Genomic DNA, 21,315 nt, shown 5'->3' with positions numbered 1-21,315 from the left:
CTTGTTTGTAATTGCCTTCCAGTTTGTCATTTGCAAAGTCTGTATAAGTCTCTAAACCCTGTAATAATATGTAATTGTTAAACTTTATATAACTATTTTTTTCTTTCCACTGTGATTTGTTCACCTGGGCTTGTGACTGTAAATGACCCACTTACATGAGTGTACTAACTTGGTAAACAAATGTGAAATAAAATAAATAAAACACAATTAAGGTTCTTGCATCAGTAATCACTGCAGAAAATAAATGCCAAAGTTCCTTGAAGAGTGGCAAGGCCCTTTTGATGCAAAATAGAGATTAGACAACTAGGAAAAAGGAATCCAGAGCAGTTATACTACATAGATGTTCCAAAATCATAGTCAGGAACTGATCTTTCTGTAGTAGCTTTGTTTGCAGAAGATGATAAGGCTCTCACAGCATGTCCAGAAGCAGGAAGTAAAATAAAATAACATATTGATGGAGTTGCCTGATAAAACCAATTTAATTCAGCACAAAATCACAACTGTGCCTGGAGAGGAAGTATACTTAAAACTATACCAAATAATAGAGTCCAAATGCCAAGTAGTTAGGGTCAAAGTAAAACAAAATAATAATCTTGAGGTTATGAAAGGATACCAAAATTAATAGAATAATTCCATTTTACTGGCCCCCAAGCCTGTTGGTTTTTAAAGTTTTACAATGATTTCAGTAAACTAAACAGCATATTTAAGTTTGAGTCATATTCCATGCCTCGAGTAGACACATTGAGTAATTGAGCAAGGCTAGGTTTCCCACAGGACCCAGATGATAATGAGAAAATAGCATTTTTCACACCAGCTGGTCTCTTCTATTATAAAGTACTGCCTTGTGGCCTCCATGGAGGACCTGCAAATATTCTAGACTTTGGTGGACAAAATCCTTAGACTGCAGAGCAGTTTTGCTCAAGACTACCTTGGTATTACTGTCATATTCTCTGAAGACTGATAAAGCCAGCTACACAAAGTTCAAGCTGTTTAAATCCTCTACATTAAGCTGGACTGATTGCTAACCCAGCTAAGTAGGTATGAAAATCTCACTATTTTGGCTATGTTATAAATCAAGAGCTTGTAAAACTAGATGCTGAAAAAGTCAATGCAGTAAAATATTGGCTCATCCCAATCACTGAAAAGAAAATTAAGGACTTTTTAAGGCATTTTTTCTTGATTTTGCCAGTTTTGTATGCTTCTTACAGTTATGATTAATAGCAAAGTTCTACTAGGGTTAAAGTGAACAAATGCAATGTAAAAATCCTTCATACAACTAAAATATGCTATGCTTTGAGACCATACTCATAACCCTTCACATTTCAAAACAATTTTTAGATCACATGGATGATCTTTTGTGGGCACAGACATGGTTTTATCTCAGTTTGTAGAAAAGGGAGGAACACCTCATCTGCTATAGTACAAAAAACTAAATAATGCTGAAAAGTATTACTCAGCTAATGAAAGACGGTGTTTGGCCATTAAGTATACCTTTGCCACCCTTATTTAGTTCTTACTGTGCACATAGTTCATGCTTATAACAGATCGTACACTGTTCTGATGGCTGTATCAACTATTGCGCACATAGTGGCGAGTGTTTGTCTTGTAGAAGGAGAGAGAAAGTGGGAGTTTCTGTACAGCATGCCAAGTTTCTGATGTGTTTTCTTAATATTTAACTGAATATGTGTATCGAATTTTAGGTGTTCATCAGTAGTAATCCCAAGAAGTTTAGCAAAAGGAACAACTTCTATGGTGGAGTTTGCATGGCTAATAATATTGAAAGAGTGTATGTCGAGAGGGAGGGATTTTGAGGGAGAGAAAAGTAGAATTTTGGATTTGTTGGCATTTAGAGAGAGGTGGTTTTGAAGCATCCAGTTCTCAGTAGTTGAGAAGGCAATTTGAGTTTTTGTTTGGAGCTCTGGGAGGTTAAAAGCGGAGCAGACTAAAGTTGAGTCATCTGCGTATTGTACTATCTTAGTGCTTGGCATGGCTTCATGGAAATCATTAATAAATATATTAAAGAGCATTGGACCATGTATGGATCCCTGGGGTACCCCAGTTGGGGTAGGTAGGAAGGCTGAGGTGTCAGTTTGCCATTTCACGGCCTGAAATCTGTCAGAGAGGTAGCTGTTTAACCAGGTTAGGGTATTTTGAGAGAAATTAACGTTAGAAAGGTGGTTCTAGGTGGAAATAGTTGAGAACGGAAGTAATTAAATAATGACAAATATTTGAGTTTAAGACTACATCCATCAGAAAATTCATGCTAATGCAAAACCTATTATTCTATCAACTTTCTAAGTTTGTAAGAGCAATATTTAAAATCTGTCCCTTTGTCCCCCATCATTCTAGGCTTTGTCCAGATTTTTTTTCTTTAAGAGGTTGAGAGGTATGATGATGTGCCATATGGAATACATTGTTTACAAATAAAACCTTAATTCTCATTCTGTATGTGTGTGTGTGTGTGTGTGTATGTGTGTGTGTGTGTGTGTGTGTGTGTGTGTGTGTGTGTGTGTGGGGGGGGGGGGGGTAGTACATGGCTTCTGAAAATGAACATAATTTTATTAGAATATCACCAAAAAATATAACAGCAACATTCCTGAGATTATATTAAACATTTTCAAAAAGGTATGTGCTTCAATATTTAAGGTCTGCGAAGAGGAAAAACATAAAATTATTTAAGACACAATATTTTATATGGGAGTTTGCACTTCTAAATGCCATTTGTTAGCTACAGAGATCTCTTACCAGTTTCTTTTACTTCATGCTCTTTCTTTAAATGCTGAGCTTGTTCGGACAGGTGGTTTTTGAGTTCCAGGATTTTTTCTTCTTCCACCTAAATTTAAATGTTTGTCTTAATGATTTAGTAAAAGCTTTTCCACTCACATGTGAGGTCATTCTTCTGGTTTGTAATCCAGTTATAAGCTACTCTTGGCATTGACACAAATCTTCATGTTAGATGCAGATATTTTACCAAGCTTAAACAAAAAAATTGTCATGCGAGTAAAGCACAAAGCCAATAGCCCTAACAATATGGTTCATGCCTCTCTTGGGAGATATGGTTCTACAGGTAACTTTTGCAATTAAATGTAAAGTAGAGAAAGAACTATTAAACAGGAAAACTATTCAGCGATATTTATTAACAAAATACTGCTGTTTCAAACACCTAACCCTTTCTCAGAGTCTCAAACATAAGATTAATATAATAATATATTGTCAATTATATAATCAGCTCGTAATCCCACTATCCTATTAACAGTCCACAATGACTTATTGCCCTCTGAAAAGATGGTAGTGGGATGTTCTTATTGTTCAGTCCAAATAGTTTGTCTAAATTTATCTGAATCCGCTGTATTGCCTCCAAATTTAATTCCTAATGATCAATGTTTTCACTCAATAAACATCTGAACCTTCGCATTTAACTGTATAATTTCATAATGCGGCATGCTAAGGGTTACATAGACATTCTTCAAAGTAAGACTCACTAGACGACCCAAGGAGTAGCACATATTCCCGACTGCTCTAGGACCAAATAGAATTCAGCCAAAGGATGAAGGTCACTGAAAGAGGGAACTCTCCCCTTACCCTAAGGTACAGTGAACACACAGTTTACCACAGTAGGTTGCAGATATTTTTTTATATTTCTATAACTGACATTTAGCTGAAGTTTTAATTTTAGTATCAGTTCAAGACAGTCGCTTTCCACAAGTATCTGAGAATTAACACGTTCTGAATAACATTCATTTTACATTCGTACTATCTCGTGTAAAAGCTTAACAGATTTTTCCAGTGAAATATCAACTGCATATACAGGCTGGTACATACAATAGCACTTAGTATGACAATTCATAAATTCTCCTTGTCTTGTGCATTTCTGTCTTTCTAGGTATATGAATAGATCCTACTTAGAACACATTTACTCTGGTGACAAACACCAAAAAAACAAATGTCCCTGCTCTGCTGGGTTTTCTTATACCAGCTGCATAACTTGACTCTGAATCATTTGTCTCTCTCTACAATTTGATCTCTCCTACTATATTCAAAAAATGGTTTCTCCCAATTTTGCTCTTAAACCACTACCAGAAAGAGAAACGTAGCAATTCCTAGAATAGCACAACTTTTTTCTTCCACAAATGCAACTTGCTTTAGGAATTCATACTCCATCACTGTTTACGTCATTTGTATTGTTAAATAATTGTTGCAAATATTTTTTAAGTACAGCACAAAATAATAACAACTGCTGTTACTGTCCAACAATATACACCTAAAGGTAAAAAGGAATACCAAGGCATTCACAAACAGCAGGTAGTCAAAAAAGTTAAAACAGAGCTTTAATAAATCCAAAGGTTAGCACTTTCACAATGTGTCTCATTGCTTCTTCAGACCATAAGAGAAATGAAACAGTCAGCATTTTTAAACATCAGGAAACCAATCAGAACACATAAAGCCAACAATTAATCAATTAGCTAATCAACGTAGCACTCTTACTTCAAGAATGGTTTAAGTGAAACCCTGTCATTTAACCCATTCCCTCTGTCAGCAGGCATCCTTATAATCCATCTGGCTTCAACAGATTCTGTATGTGTTTTAATATAACCCATCCACTCACTCTCTGATCGTACCTCTACTGCCAGAAATTTAAATGTATGGCTACTATCTCATTCACTAACATGTTTCGCCAGTGCATTATTTGTAGAAGAGATGCGTATATAGTGTAAATGCTCTCTAATTTGTGTTATGAGTTCCTTATCTGTTTTAACTAGGTAAAATGCTTGGCATTCCTAGCATACTGCCAGGTAACCCACATGCTTGGTACTACAATCAGATAAAGCTTGGAACTTATATAAATATCCTGTATCAGGATGTAAGAACTCAGTGGATGGACTTATGCCCAAGCATGAAACCGTGTAATTACTGTAATTACTGCTCCTTCAAATACAGTCAAGTTCAGTGAAACTTCACCCTCCTGTCCTGCCCATCAGTAAACCAGGACATCCCCAGCACCTGCCCCCCCTCCCCTCATCACCAGGGAGCAGGTAAGTAATGCCTTCTCAAAGGCAAAAAATACAGCCTCCATGGGACCCGACAACATCCCCGGCTGTGCCCTACATGAACTAAGGCAAGAGCTCTCAGCTCCACTAGGCACCCTATTCAACCAACGCCTGTGCACCAGCTTCATCCCAGCAGAATGGAGGACAGCCACTGTCATCCCTCTGCACAAAGGTGGAGCGTCCACCGATCCAGGCAATTATAGGCCCATCAGCCTAACTAGCCTGATCTGCAAGGCAATGGAACACATTATCTGCTCAGCACTTGCTCAGAACTCATTGTAAGCACTAAATAAACTACAAATGACTACAGCACTTGACTTTCTTCACTTGTCAAGAGGGAAACAGTTCTTAGTACTTAAATTAATAAGCACCTATCCAGGCATTTCCATGGGTCAGCTCCCGGTGTTTTCTCCTGTCCACCTGATGAATCTGGGCATCTTGGGGCAATGTAGCAATTGCCTCATGTACACTGACAACCCTCTCCTCCTACCACCCAACACTACAACCTGTGAGAGATGCACTTATACAGCCAAACTGGAAGCCAAGCTCTCTCCAGCCAAGACTGTACTAGACAGTCAAGAGGAAAAAGTTAACACCTACATCACACTGCACTCAACATATAGTCCTTCAAAACCCACACATAGAAACACAAAGCACACACACACACACATTCACAGAGGTTCTCAATAAAAATCTGGCAAAGCAATAGAGACCTCCCAAGCTGAAATGCAGACAACCACCCCTCAGCAACACTACTCTAATGACACATAGCCCACAAAATAAGTGTTCCACTCAACCTCAGCCCATAAGGCAAAACAACGTACCTAACACACTGATGTCCCACTCAGGAGAAAGTTACTGTCAGCTGCCTGTCGAGTGCCAGGATCCACCACATAATGCATGTACTCAAGTCACTCCACAACAAGTACAAGTATGACTCTGTCATTGTCCATGGTGGTGTGAATGACCTGAGATGTACCTCCCGGACTACATGAAAAGAGACATGGAGGAGCTCTCGGATCTTGTAGCCCAGGCAGGTATGACACTAGCCCTGAGTAGCATGCTGCCATCACCCAGAATGATACCAGAGTCAAGGACAAAATGGTTGACTTCAACAACTGGCTAAGCATCTGGTGTCATTCTAAGGGGATCCAGTATCTGTCTGCTTGGGATGACATGCTCGACAGACCACGATGCTTTGCCAGAGATGGCCTGCACCTGTCACCCATGGGATTCTGGATACTGGCTAAGGCCCTTGCCATCCCTATAGTGCTTTTTTTAGGCAAGGTTCAAATGCCAAATTCACCATCGTAACAGGTACAAGCAAGCAAACTCTGAGGGTAATGCTACTCAATGCTAGAAGTCTTAACCTCAAAATGCACTCACCCGAGGCACTCCTTAAAATGGAGAACATCGACATCTGGGCAGTGACAGAGACCTGTTCAAGGTTCCAGAGAGCACCCCTGCATTACCAGGCTATAATTCATACTAAACCTTCCGGCCACCTAACCTGGACCTAAACACTAAAGACAGAGGCGTGTCCATATTCATTAAGGATATTCACACCTCCAGGTTAGTTGCTCAACATAATGCATCCAAAATTATCCAAGTGCAGCTAACATTGGGCAAGACTGCAATCCAGGTTGTAGCTTGTTACAGATCCCCCATCATGCCCCAGGATTCCCACTCTTCCTTTCTTAAGATACTGGAAAATATAAAGGTACAACCCAATACCTTAATTATGGGTGATTTCAACTACCCCACCATCAACTGCGAAAACTACTCATGTACCAACTCATTCGCTCAACGTTTTCTGGAATTCATAAATTCCAATGCCTTGGATCAGCTTGTTCACACCCTCACCAGGGGCAGCAATATCCTGGATGTGGTCATTACCAATATGGGTAACCGGTGTTCCACACCAGAGGTCAACTCCTCGCTGGTCAGATCCAACCACAAGCTAATCACCCTAGACATCCATATCCCACCCCCACCCCCCATTAAGGAAACCACCGTCAAAAACTACTCCAAAGCCAACTTCATTGTTCTTAAGACAGAAGTGGCAAACTTCACGATACCCATGCAGATGGAAAATAGAGGTACGACTGCTGAATCTTACACAAATGCACTGTATAAGCACATACACGATTGCATGGATTGTGCCATCCCCAACAGAACCAAGACACTATCCTCCAAAAAAAGGAAGCCAATCTGGTGGTCCCCTGCCATAAACAAACTCTACAACAGAAGGAAGAAGCTGTTGCAAAAAAAAGAGTAAAATCCCAACATTGGAGGAACTCCCTGGTCAGCCTCAGCAAGAAGCTGAGATCCCCTCATAAAATCCTCCAAAGCCAGTTATGAAAATAAAATCACCACTGACTCCAAAGACAACCACAAAGCATTCAACAGCTATGTTAAGAATCTCAATGGCAACAATCAGATTTGCTCTGAGCTACAGCACAATGGCACTAAATATACAGACCCAACCGACATTGACAACATCCTGGCAGATAGGTTCAGTGCTAACGTTATCCCCCTCTCACTGTCCAAACGGCCCATCTTAATACCGGAAGAATGCAAAGACCCTGTAATCACGGATGAACAAGTAAAGACCGCACTCTCCAAAGCCAAGACCACAGCATCCATGGGACTAGACAACATCCCAGGCTGCGTACTGGCCGAACTACAGAACAAACTGGCACCCCACCTAAGTACCATGTTCAATCATAGCCTCACCTCAGGCTATGTGCCTACTGAATGGCACACAGCGACAGTTATCCCACTCCACAAAGCGGGTGCCACCACAGACCCTGGAAACTACTGCCCCATTACCCTGATGAGCCTGGTCTGCAAGGCCATGGAACGTATCATCTTGGAACTTATAAACAAAGACATAGGCAACCTCCAAACCCTGAACCCCACTCAGTTTGGGTTTGTAAAAGGTAGATCGTGTCTACTAAACCTGACTGACTTCTCTGAAGCAGTCACCAGAACCGTAGACAAGGGCAAGGTAGTACATACTATCTTGACCTCACCAAGGCTTTCACTACCATCCCCCACTCTGGAATTATAGGTAAACTCACTAAACTGGGCATAAATCCCTATGTCACAAGATGGGTGGCCAACTGGCTCACTGACAGAACCCACACAGTAGAAGTAGCCAACTCCAATTCCGACTTCAGACCAGTGACAAGTGGAGTACTACAGGGTTCAGTCCTGGGTCTTCTCCTGTTCGGCATCTACTACTCTGAAGTGCAGGCCAACACAGAAAGTCTTTCGCTAACAAAGTTCGCAGATGACTGCAAACTGGGAGCCATAATAAAATCACCTAATGATGTAGACATTCTACAAAAGGGACTCACAGAGACAGATGCTTGGTGTCAAAGTCATGGCCTCAAGCTCAATGCCAAGAAGTGCACTGTCATCCCCTTTGGGAAAAACTCGGTACCCATGAACTACCACACAGGCAGTAGCTCACTAAACACTGAAAGTATGATAAGAACCTTGGCACACAGGTGAACAATCGTCTCTCCTTTGATAACCACATCGCCACAGTATTCAGGAAATCCTTCTACGTGGCACACCTCATCACAAAATACTTCTCCTCTAGACAAAAGGGGTCATTGTTCCTCTCTACTCATCCCTCATCAGACCCATTATAAAGTACAATGCACCGTTTGGCATGTATCTCACAAAACACCTACAACAACTGTAAAGGCCACAGAAATACCTCACTAAGAGGATTACTGGCCTCAAACAGATGCCATACGCAGACCGTCTCAAAAAACTCCAGCTCTACTCCGTCGCATATTGCCTACTTAGAGGTGATCTCTGCCTGCCATACAAAGCTATGTCAAACCCAGAGCCATTTGGACATGCTAGATTTAAAGAAATCCCAATCTCTCTGAACCACACCCTCCAGGGACCTAAACCTTGTCACCACAATAAACAGAACATGCTGGAGGGGATAGAGTCCTGTCCCAGAGACTTCACATACTCTGGAACAAACTACCTATTCATGTCAAGCAAAGCTCCTCATTGGCCCTCTTTAAGAAAAATCTTGACGACTGGATGGGAAACAGAAAATTCACCCCGGGGATCACTTCTGCGGCACTGCTTGACAGGGGCACAGGAAAATAATTTTCTTGGGTGACAAAAGCCAGGGAACCTTTTAGGCTAGGCTTATATAGGCCCCAGGGCTGATAGCCTAGTACCTACCTATGAACCTAACATAGTCCTTATAAACAAGGACATTGCCAACCGTCAAAAATGCTTGATCCCACACAGTTTGGTTTTGTCAAAGGCAGATCATGCCTGCTAAACTTGGTCGCCTTCTTTGAAACAAGTCACCAAAGCCATGGATGAGGGCAAGACAGTGCACACTGCCTACCTTGACCAAGCCAAAGCTTTTGACACTATTCCCCACTTGGGCATAACAGATAAACTCTCCCAGCTAGGCATCAACCCATATGTTACCAGATGGGTAGCTAACTGGCTCACTGATAGAACCCACTCAGTCAAAATAGGGTAAGCCACCTCAAGTAGTAGACACGTAACAAGCAGCATATCCCATGGATCAGTTTTGGGGCCTCTACTGTTTGGGATATACTTTTCTGAGGTGCAAGTCAAAACCAGTGGTCTGTGGGTGACCAAGTTTGCAGATGACTGCAAGCTGGGCACTGTCATAAATTCCCTGAGTGATGTGAACAGCCTCCAAGAGGGCCTTAACCAAACTAATGACTGGTGCCAAAAGCATGGCCTCAAACCGAATGCCAAGAAATGCGTCATTATCCCCTTTGGAGAAAATGGTGTTCTCACTAATTATCACATTAATAACAATGTACTAAGCATGTGATCAGTCATGAGGGACTTGGGCACCCAGGTTGATAGCAACCTGACTTTTGACCACCATGTTGTCTCCATTGTACGGAAGGCTTTCTACATGGCCTACCTCATAAGTAAGGGTATTTCATCCAGGAACAAGGAGGTCATAACATCCCTGTACTCCTCCCTTATCAGACCCATTATTGAGTACAATGCCCACTTCGGCATGTACCTTGCCAAGCACATGCAGCAGTTGGAGAGACCACAGAGGTTCCTAACCAGGAAAATCCAGGTTCTTAAGCACCTATCCTATACAGATAGGCTAAAAGCCCTGTCCCTCTACTCAGTCTCGTACAGACTGCTCAGAGGTGACCTGTGTCTGGCATACAAGGCCGTCTCAGACTCAGCCTTGACGGAGTTGCTGCATATCCGTAAGTCAAACTCCACTCGCGCAACCTGCACACAAGGTCTCAACCTGGTCTGTGACATTAATAGAAGTTGTTGGCAGGATAGATTTGTGTCCCAATGACTCCCCCATTTGTGGAATAGACTTCCTCTCCATGTCAAGCAGAGTACCTCACTAGCCCTCTTTAAGAGGAACTGGATGGCTGGATGGGAAACAGAAAATATACCCCTGGGATTCCTCCTGTGTCCCTGCTGGATAAGGAAAACAGGTGATGACTTTGTGGGAACATGGGTTGGCTAGACTTATAAGGGTCTCTGGGTCAATAGCCTAGTATTGTCCTATGAACCTATGATAACTCTCAGTTTGCAGTCATCTGCGAACTTGGTGAGCCACAGGCCCTTAACATTTACTTTGATCTCCAAGTAGTAGATGCCAAGCAGGATTGGGCCCAGCATGGAGCCCAATGGTACTTCATTGGCGAACTACCTCTTGGTGGAGATGGCCTCACAAATCCTGACTTTGTGGGTCTTATCTGTGAACCAGCTAGCAATCCAGCAAATTATGTTTGAATTCATGAAAATATTTTGGTGGTTATAATCGCTATGTTGTTTACTCAGTGAGAACAATATTAATGTAAATGTCTGAGACTAAGGTAGTATGGTGTCTTTCCAAGGACAATGGCAAATGATACTAGGATATGTTGCCAGGAGACTTGTACTTGGCAGATCAAAAGTGCTGTACTGTACAGACAATCACTAAGGCTGTAGATGAACTAAGATATGCAATTCCAGTGGTCTAGACTTCCAAAAATATAAAAGTAGTGGTAGGTACAATGAATAGTTATCAGTCTATAAAGTGTAAACATTATAATTTCAGTTTTATTTATGAGGACAGAAACTGCAACAGCTGAGGTTGTTATTGTAGTTTTTGATGGAAATGGGCATTACATGGATCTACAGTAAGTAAACAAGGATATTAGAGGGAAGCAATCTGGAAATGCAGTTGGAGGTGGCAGCGGAGGGGTATAACAGGCAAATAAATGAGGTTAAATACAAAAAGGAAGAGCACTGCACTGATCCCCTGCCAAGAAAAGTTGAACACAGATGTGATTTGGTGCCATTTACTAGAGTAAATGATTTATTTTTTACACAAGATCTTTTAGACTTATAAGCACTTATTATTTAAAGCTTTGGTGGTCTACATAGAGGATCCTAACTATAGGAAACAAGCTGTTTTTTTTTTTCTTGATGAAGTACTGCTTAAATTTTACAATGCCTGGTCTAGGAAATGCTTCATTCGAGAAATTTATCTCAAGAGGGAATACATAAATTTCCAGGTTATGATTGGATAGAACCAATTGCAATTCTGTGATATGCATGAAGCTTTCCCTTTACCCATCTACTATAAAAAATAGAGAAAAAATAGTATAGTAATAGTAAGTGTTTTATAGCTGAGAAAGCAATAACACTGCCACACAGAGATATATCTTTCAACTCTCCCCGGTTTTCAAGAACATCCCTGATTTTGGTTTGCCCTAAACTCTACTAAGACTGTTGGTTTTGGAAGAAAAGGCAAATTACATCTCATAAATAATGACAATAATTAGAATTACACACTTTTCTTACATCTGAAAATGCATGTTTTGTCACACTCTCTACTTCTACCAATGTCTGAAGTTAGCAATACTAATACTTTGAAAAGTGTCCCCGTTTGTCCCTGATTATTTCTGGATTTTTTCCTGATTCTAAAGGTAAAAGATCAGACCATAAACTAATCTCACTGGATATTCACATCCCGATCCCACCCCCTGCCCAGAAAACCACAGTGAAAAACTTCTCTAAAGCAAATTTCACACTCCCCAAAACTGAGGTGGAATCCTTCAAAGCCCCCGGGCCTGTGGAAAATATGGCCCAGACCGCAGAATCCTTTATAAACGCATTCTATGAACACCTTCAGGAATGCATGGATCATGCAATCCCAAATAAAACCAAGACCCAATCCTCCAAAGGCAGACGTCCTGTCTGGTGGACCCCAGCCATAAACAATCTATACAATAGAAGGAGGAAGCTACTAAATGATAGAGCAAAATCCCAAAAGGGAAGGCATCACTGATCAGTATTAGCAAAAAACTACGGGCACACATAAAATTGTCTAAGGCCAGCTTCGAGAGAAAAATTGCACAGGACACTAAGGATAATCACAAGGCTTTCTTTAGTTATGTTAGGAACCTGGGTGGTAATTCCCAGATATGCTCAGAATTAGTCCAAAATGACAAAAATACACCGAACCCACAGACATTGCCAACATCCTAGCTGACAGGTTCAGCACAAACTCCCTCCCCACAAAAGGGCAAATATCTATCCCAGCAGAGTGCTGCCCCTGACATCTCAGATGCTCAGGTAAGAGCCGCCTCTCCAAAGCAAAACACAGCATCAATGGGACCAGACGGTGTCCCGGGCTGCGTCCTACATGAACTCCAAGAAGAGCTAAACCCAAACATAAAACTACTGTTCAATCTCAGCCTTACTACAGGATATGTGCCCAAAGAGTGGCGTACAGCAACAGTGGTCCCTCTCCATAAAGGTGGTGCCTCAACGGATCCTGAAAACTATCGCCACATAAGCCTGACTAGCTTGGTCTGCAAAGCTATGGAAAGGATCATCATGGACCTCATAAATAAAGATATTAGGGACCTACAAACACTGGATCCTACCCAGTTCGGCTTTGTTAAGGGCAGATCCTGCCTCTTAAACCTGGTTGATTTCTTTGAAACAGTCACCAAGGCCATTGACGAGGGGAAGGTGGTCCACACAGCCTACCTGGACCTCGCAAAAGCCTTCGATACAATACCCCACTCGGGCATTATAGATAAGCTCACCAGCTTAAATATAAACCCCTATGTCACTAGATGGATTGCAAATTGGGTCAAGGACAGAACCCACATGGTTAGAATTGCTGGAGCCATGTCAGACTCCAAACCAGTTACAAGTGGTGTCCCACAAGGCTCAGTCCTGGGACCTCTCTTGTTCAGTATATATTTCTCGGAGGTACAGGCCAACACGGAAGGACTGTGGCTGACCAAGTTCGCAGATGACTGCAAACTGGGCACCATAATCGACTCTCCAGCCGACACAAGCATTCTCCAAAAGGGCCTCATAGAAACAAACAACTGGTGCCAGAGCCATGGCCTCAAGCTAAATGCCAAAAAGTGTATTGTCATCACCTTTGGCAAAAACAAAGTGCCCACAAATTACCACATAGGTGGTAGTCCATTAAGTACAGAAGAAGTAATTAGGGACCTGGGGACCCAAGTTGATAGCAATCTCTCATTTGACAACCACGTGGCCAAAGTGGTTAGAAAAACGTTTTATATAGCCCACCTAATCATGAAGGGATTCACATCTAGATCAAGGGACGTCATCGTGCCTCTTTACTCATCCCTCATCAGGCCCATAATTGAGTACAATGCCCCTTTTGGGATGTACCTTACCAGACATCTGCAGCAACTGGAAAGACCCCAAAAGTACCTCACCAAGAGGATCAAAGGGCTCAAACAGATGCCATATGCTGCCCGGTTAAAGAAACTCCAGCTCTACTCAGTGGCATACCGCCTGTTCAGAGGCGATCTGTGCCTGACGTATAAAGCCATGTCCAACCGGGAATTAATGGACATGCTGCACCTTAGAAAATCCAAATCCCATCGAGCTACGCGCTCGAGAGACTTGAACCTCAGCACTGAAATAAATAGGACATGCTGGAGGGACAGATTCATAACCCAGAGGCTCCCTTCACTCTGGAATAAAATCCCAGTCCAGGTTAGGCAGAGTCCCTCATTGACTCTCTTCAAGAGGAATCTTGATGAGTGGATGGGAGATCGTAGGTTTACCCCGGGTATCACTTCTGTGTCACTGTTAGACAGAGGCACAGTATACTAACCTCGAAAAAGGGCATAGCAAAATAAATTTAAAATGGGTGGCGAAAGCCAAGCACATTCTGGCTAGGCTTATAAATGCCCTAGGGCAGATAGCCTAGTATGAACCTATGAACCTATGAAAAGGCTGAGAGCTACCCAGATAGTGGCCAGTAAAGAACAGCATTGGGAAGCCAGAAAACTTTTCATTCAGACTTAAAAAAAGCCTAAATGAATACCTTCCTACCACTCTTCAGGTGTGGCCACTGAGCATCATTAATCCTGTAGTGCATTACTAGTGCTTAACAAAAACTTGTTAAGCACATTTCTGATATCAGAAAGTGCGTAATAAGCCTGTATTTTCATTGATTTTGGAAGGTAACCATGACTTTTCATGCACTACAAAGTTGTTAAGCACCTTTCTTATGCTAGAAGATTCTTAACCAAGTTTACCTTTTCCTGAATTCAGAGCATAATTGCAGTGCTCCATGAAGTACAACTATTTTGTGCAGGTTTTGTTTTATGACATAAATATGTTTTACTTGCACCTTCTAAATAGTTTTAGTTGCACCTTCTAAATAGTTTAATTAAGTATTAGGTAAATTTTGGCAGAACTGCAACTCAAAACTAATTGAGCCCTGTAATTATTTTGACAGATGACACAGATTTTGTGTTGATGAAAAAGTATCATGGTTTTACATGTTCTACTCCCTCCCACTTGCATGACAATAGTACTGTTGTGCTACTTAAGAATTCTGACTAGTTCATGAAATCCTGCAGGTTCTGTAGATATTGAAAATAGCCAAATATGTTACCTTTGAGATTAATGCATACAATGTGATACTGTTTAACAGGAAAACATCTACTATTTGTGTATTTACTTAGTAGCAAGTTAGAACAGGTTCATAGGTTCATAGTTAAGTACTAAGCAATCAGTCTGCAGACTTTACAAGCCTAAATACCATGTTCAAAAGGTCCCTCCAACCTCAAGGTAGGAAAGACTAAGTAGGCCGGGAAAATTTTAGACTACCCATCCAGTTATCTAAGTTTAACCTGAAGGTAGCAAGGGTGCTACTTTGCTTGATATGTAATGGAAGTTTCTTCCAGAGATGAAGGCTATGTTGGAGTACAAATGTATCACATCAACATGTTTTATATATCTGTTGATGAAGGTTGTTCTTAAATGTTTTGTAATAATTTGGAGTTTTTCCTCCCTAGGCCTCCTCTGAAAATGGGCTTCTACCCAGTTGGACTTTCCAGGTAATCAAATGCCAATAAATAAATAAATATTAATTAGTTATTTGGGATACCGTCTATTCTGCAAAGGAATATGAGGTCAAAGGGTATTGAATCTTTCATTGCTTTAAAGGCTAGATAGAGAGATCTCCATGTTGGAATCTATAAGAGATTGAGTAAATGGAGGGGGGGGGGCTCCCAGTCTGTCCTGATAAATAAGATTTTTGTGGCAACTGATCTTTTTAGTTATAAATATTCCACTACTACATTATGTGCATTTGGGGACTTGTTTATTCAGGAAATATATCTACACAACAAAAATCTTCCCAGGCTACTGTCCATTTAGAAATGGTTGACTGCTACAGTCAGAAGCACAATGTGGAAACAACTAATTGTATGCAAGTGCTGCCTTCCATGGCAGTTATTCCCGTTAAGGTACACATGTTGGGATCCTTTGTAGTTATTGGTCAAGGAAAAAAAATCCTCAGTGAGTCTTACATGACACACAATATACACATTTTACTGCAAACAGTATGTAACAGTCTTCTGGATAAAACAAATGTCAAATTATATATCATCTTAAGCATTTTCATTGCAGTATTCAATAAATCTATTGTAACTATATCCTGTTTTAAGGGTCTATATCATATGAACAAATCACACAAATTGCAAACGCTCATAATATCGGACCTCAAAGTGCTTTTTCTGAGATCGCGGTACAGTGCAGAATGGGAAATTTGTGCTTTCCTCATTGTAGTGTGATCCCTGAGTTGGAATATATATTTAGCGGGGGGGAGCACAGCCCCCCACAATAGGAAGTTCGAGGTCCGGTACGTTCAATATTATGAGCGTTTGCAATTTGGGCAATTCGCTTATATGATATAGACCCCTGTTTTAACATTGCACTGATTGTCACTATTTTATTCCTTCGGTACCTTCACTGTACTCAATTTACACACTTTTACACTTGTTATTTAGTATATTTCCTTCCTGCTATGACATAACCTGGATTAAATAATCATTTCACCAGTGTAGTGACACTTTATTCTGAACAAATAAGCTTAACTCCTTTTTCCTCCCTTTGTCTAGGTCTCAAGCCCATTCACTCCATTGATTTTTATCATCCTCTTCTGACCGGAAAAGGCAGTTCCATCAAGCGACATCTGCAAGGTTCCTACTAGCACCCAGAAACAATTAGTAATTGTCTGTGTACTATTGAAATGTTCTTCCATTAACTGTACCAACCAGTAGCAGCTACAGCACATCACCGAGAAGCCCCCCTTTCTCCTTTCCTATTCTATCTATCTCTGAACTTTACAGGTACTCTAGTACATCCCTAAGATGTATATCCCTGCTGGGTATCTTTCACACATCTATACAAACACCTAGTCAGCCTCGTTGCCCTGCACCATCTAGGTAATTTCTTTGCCATTTCTCTGATTGTTTTCCCTACCATAGCAATTCTAAGCCCTTGCACTCTTTCCAGTTGCTGTCTCTATTATACTTGCTTAGTATAAGAACTTACATCTTACAGCACCTTCACCTATAAGCTTGGTATACCTTGTCTCCCTATATCTCACTTTTCCACCCAGTGTACTTCCCCTGACTTTGTTTTACTGTTTCCCATTGTACTGGCATGACTAACATACATCTAACCCAAAAAGACAGTCAAATGCTCAGTGTCAGTTTTTTTGCTTTGTCTTCACTGTGTTGCACAAGTCTGAACTAGGGCTAGCCTGCTCGCCTCACTCTACTCCCCTACCTTACCCCAAATTCCCACCCACCCCCACTACACTGACATTTATTTTTAACCTGTTCACTCCCACTTCATTAAATTAACCAGTCACTAACTACACTACTTCCCTGCCCATAACTACCAGACTAAGTACCTCCCTTCTAATTAACCCACTATACACTCCCCCGTTTATTCCTTCCACCCAATCATAACTCTACAAAAAGATTTTTTACCCTAAAACAGTTCATACACCTTACTTATATCATTACTGGCTTACTCTCCTAAATTAAAATTGAATCTCTTGTCACCCCAATTCCAACAATGGTATTCTTCCACACTTCTCTCCTAATTCTCCTAATTCTGGCCTCTCATGCTACATTCTACAACATTCAGTTAGTCATAAAACTTTCCTCACCAACCACTTCAGTCCCTTCTCCACTCCATGATCCATTGTTAAGCATTCACATAGCACCTAACCTCTTTAACACCACCAGAACTTAATTTCTCACATACCAATATGCACATCAACCCACAAGTACCCAACTACGTCATAAATATGCTAACACTCAAACACTCGCATCCAGTACTCCTATGTAGATTATACCACCTCAAACTCAGATGTGATATCCACATGAACCCAGGCCCTAAAAGCAATCAACAGAAACCTCACACCCCTCCTCCTATCCTATTCCATAAAAGATCTGACCTTTTACTTCTCAAGATGAGCCTTAGGAGCATATCAAATAAAATACACAAATTTCATGTTTCACTCTCACTCTACTCCCCTGATATAGCCATCTTAACCGGAACCTGGCTAAAACCTCAAATACCAGACAAAGAAATTTTAACACCAGGCTATAACATCCACAGACTAGACAGAATACACAAACGCAGTGGAGGAATAGCTATAATTTATAAGAATACACTTAAGTTACAACATTTAGATCCATTCCCCCACAATTCAATAACACTGATGTATTATTTACGTCACTCAAAATTAATCCCATTAAACATATAACCTTTATAGCAATCTACATCCCTCCTGGTAACAACCCCTCCATAACTGAGGATTTTCTTCATTGGACTTCATTAACATTTACTAAAGAAACCATAACAATGGGAAACGTCAATACTTGTAACTCAGATAACCCCTCAACCTACATCAACCTACACGGATACTATCCCCAACTAGAATAGATAAAAACAGTAAGAAACAGTCATTTCTAGACTGGATTCTAACCAACAAACCCTCACTTGCCCATCAATCATGTTGCCTCCCAGACAGCATCAGAGACCATCTACTTACATATCTGCTCAGGCAACAACTGCACCCTCCAAAAAAAGTCTCATATAGACAAATCTACAACACGAAAAATTCTGCTCCTCAAATATTTATATCCATCCTCCAGCATTGTGACTGGTCCCCACTTAGAAAGTACTCCACCTTGATTCTCCCGTAGAATACTTCCTAGAAATAATCAATAGACTATCACCTACTACAACAGTCAGTTTAAAATCAAACTATGCACCCTGGTTAACAAAAGACACTAAATAGTTATTCAGCTTAGAGCTAAAACTTGGGCACTTTATCAGACCAATAAAAAAAAAAAACTACCCTAGATTACTACTGGCAACCAAGAAATAAAGCCAAATAACAGATCAAGAACAATAAAAAGACTTATTATAGCAACATCCAACAAAAATACCAAAACAATCATCAAACATGCCAGGGTACTACAAAACATCTACTACAACATGGCCAATCTTCGACTCCAACCCCAACCACTACAAACACTACAGACAATATTGTTACCCAGTTTAATACTTTGCTAACCCAGTCAAAAAATGGGTATCAGTGCAGTGATAAGTCTGGTATGCTCCAAGAAAAGCAAATAAAAGAAAAAAATGGAAAAACTGAAACTATAAAATTAAAAGTTTGTTTATGGTTTCAGTTTTTCCATTTTTCTCTTTTATTTAATTTACTAATGTCATACTATGACTACCCAGAAATTACAGGAATGCCTCCTATCCATACCCACAAGAACTGAGGAAGCCACCTTTAGTTTCTCCCTCAAGCCCATCCAAACCAGCACCATCAAGAAAATGCTATTCAGACTTAAACCCACATCCCTCGTTGCCAGCAAACTGCCTGACAAATACCTGAAGCTGGCTGCTGATGCAATATTCTGTCCTATCTCTATATTAATCAATCGCTCAATCACAGAACAATATGCTCCCAAAATATGGAAAATATCCTACATCATCCCACTTCATGCAGGTGGAAACTCTACAGAGCTCTCTAATTACAGGCCAATAGCATTCTTATCACTACTCTTCAAAATTCTTAAAAGATGTATTCACTCACAACTAATGAACTACCTCTTATTCAATAACCTGCTAACCAATACCCAAATATGGCTTTTACCCCAACTACAGTATCACCACCACCCTTTTAAGTTTCACCAATATAGTCAACCAATTCAAAAATAATGATCAACTAGTAACTTCCATCTTTCTAGACTTGTCCAAAGCATTTGACACTGACTCCCATCAAAAATTTCTCAATAAACTCTTAACCCTAAAACTAAGCTAAACTATCCTTGCATGGTTGCAAAGTTACCTATCTGGCCAGCAACAAGCTGTCATATGGCAATGTGATCTCTCCTCCCTGTTAACCGTCACAGTCAGCATTCCACAGGGTTCAATCCTAGGTCTACTCTTTTTAACTATCTTCACCAATAAACTTCATACTGCTACCCAACTCGCCATTATCATGCAATATGCAGATGACTCCACATTTATCTGTGCTGCACCCTCCCTCCCACAACTCCAAGAAAAAAAACAACCATTGTTCTCCACTTTAGAATCCTGGCTATCTAATTCACAATTAATACTGAAACCTAATAAAACTAAACTAATGCTATTCTGAAATAGCAAAACCCCAGAATTCCCATCCTCCTTCCCCATCTACTCATCAAACAATACCAAAATAGATAACATATCTCACACAAAACTGCTCAGTGTCACTACTGATACTAACATGAAATTCGACAAACATCTATCTCTAATCATTAAAAAGGTTCACACAAAACTCGTCTCTCTATACAGAATCAAACCATAGCTCACCAGTCCCACTAAACTATCTATTGCCAGGTCCCACCTACTATCTACCCTGCTATATGCCTCTCCAATCTTCACTTACCATAAGAAAACAGACCTAGTTAAGCTTGAAGCCTGCTACAAGATTGAGAGATTTGCCACTAACTCACCTTATAGATCCCACCACTGCACTGCACTTCAGCAACTAAACTGGTTAGAACTAATAAATCTCTGAATCTTTCAACCAACTTACAACTGCCCATACCATGACATACCAACCTGAGAAGTGTCCAGCACTACAAAATCTACTACAACCCCACTCCCAACAAAATACTCTTTAAGATCTTTTCACAAAAATCTCCTACAAGTGACTAAATCTAATAACAGTTTTGGTGATACACTATACTCTAACCATACTTCCAAGATTTGGAACTCTATCCCCCACCATATCCTAGCTGCAAAGAACACGTCACAGTTTAAAGACCTTCTCAAGGCTCACTTAGCAGACACCTGGCTCTGTTTATGCTCATCTCCTGGTTGATCACCACGGCTCGTTCACTTTCACTTACTCTCACACCAATAACTCTATTTCCTCCTAGATATATTTTACCATATAATTTAGTACCCACAGAGTCCAATTCTATTATATCACACCTACCTCAATAACTGCCATCTGTATATCTGTATACCCCAACTACTCCCTTCCCCTGTACACCCCACTCTAAACACCACCTCCTCTTACCCATACACTACTTTCTTCCCCTGTACCCCCCACCTTAAACACCACTTCCTCTTACCCATACACTTCTTACATCAGCTATACACCCACCTATCTACATTTCCCTGCCTCTACTAACACATCTCCCTTAGCACCTCTTTCCCTGCCTTACACAACATCTTTCTCTCTTTTTTCTCTACTAGCATTCCATTTTTATGCAAATGTCCTGCCTTACACAACATCTTTCCTTCTTATGCAAATAAATTCTTCTACACAAATCAAAGCATCTATAATCCCTTATACAGTGTTTGTATATAAAAAAAATCAAAGATTATCTCT

At 40.6% G+C, this 21,315-nt stretch overlaps 1 protein-coding gene across 1 annotated transcript in view; it reads right to left on the bottom strand.

Annotated features, from left to right (window-relative positions):
- Positions 1-21,315, bottom strand: part of CCDC69 (coiled-coil domain containing 69) — a 931,420-nt gene that overhangs the window by 149,106 nt on the left and 760,999 nt on the right. Inside the window, exon 4 of the mRNA XM_044075644.1 lies at positions 2,746-2,833. Coding sequence (XP_043931579.1) covers positions 2,746-2,833 — 88 coding nt within the window. The remainder of the gene's footprint in view (positions 1-2,745; positions 2,834-21,315) is intronic.

This window comes from Protopterus annectens, chromosome 6.part1, assembly GCF_019279795.1.
Source record: "Protopterus annectens isolate FY-2018-M chromosome 6.part1, PAN1.0, whole genome shotgun sequence".
Classification (NCBI taxonomy): Eukaryota; Metazoa; Chordata; order Ceratodontiformes; family Protopteridae; genus Protopterus; species Protopterus annectens.
Note: the sequence above shows the minus strand (reverse complement) of the source record. Positions and strands in the feature narration are given on the sequence as shown.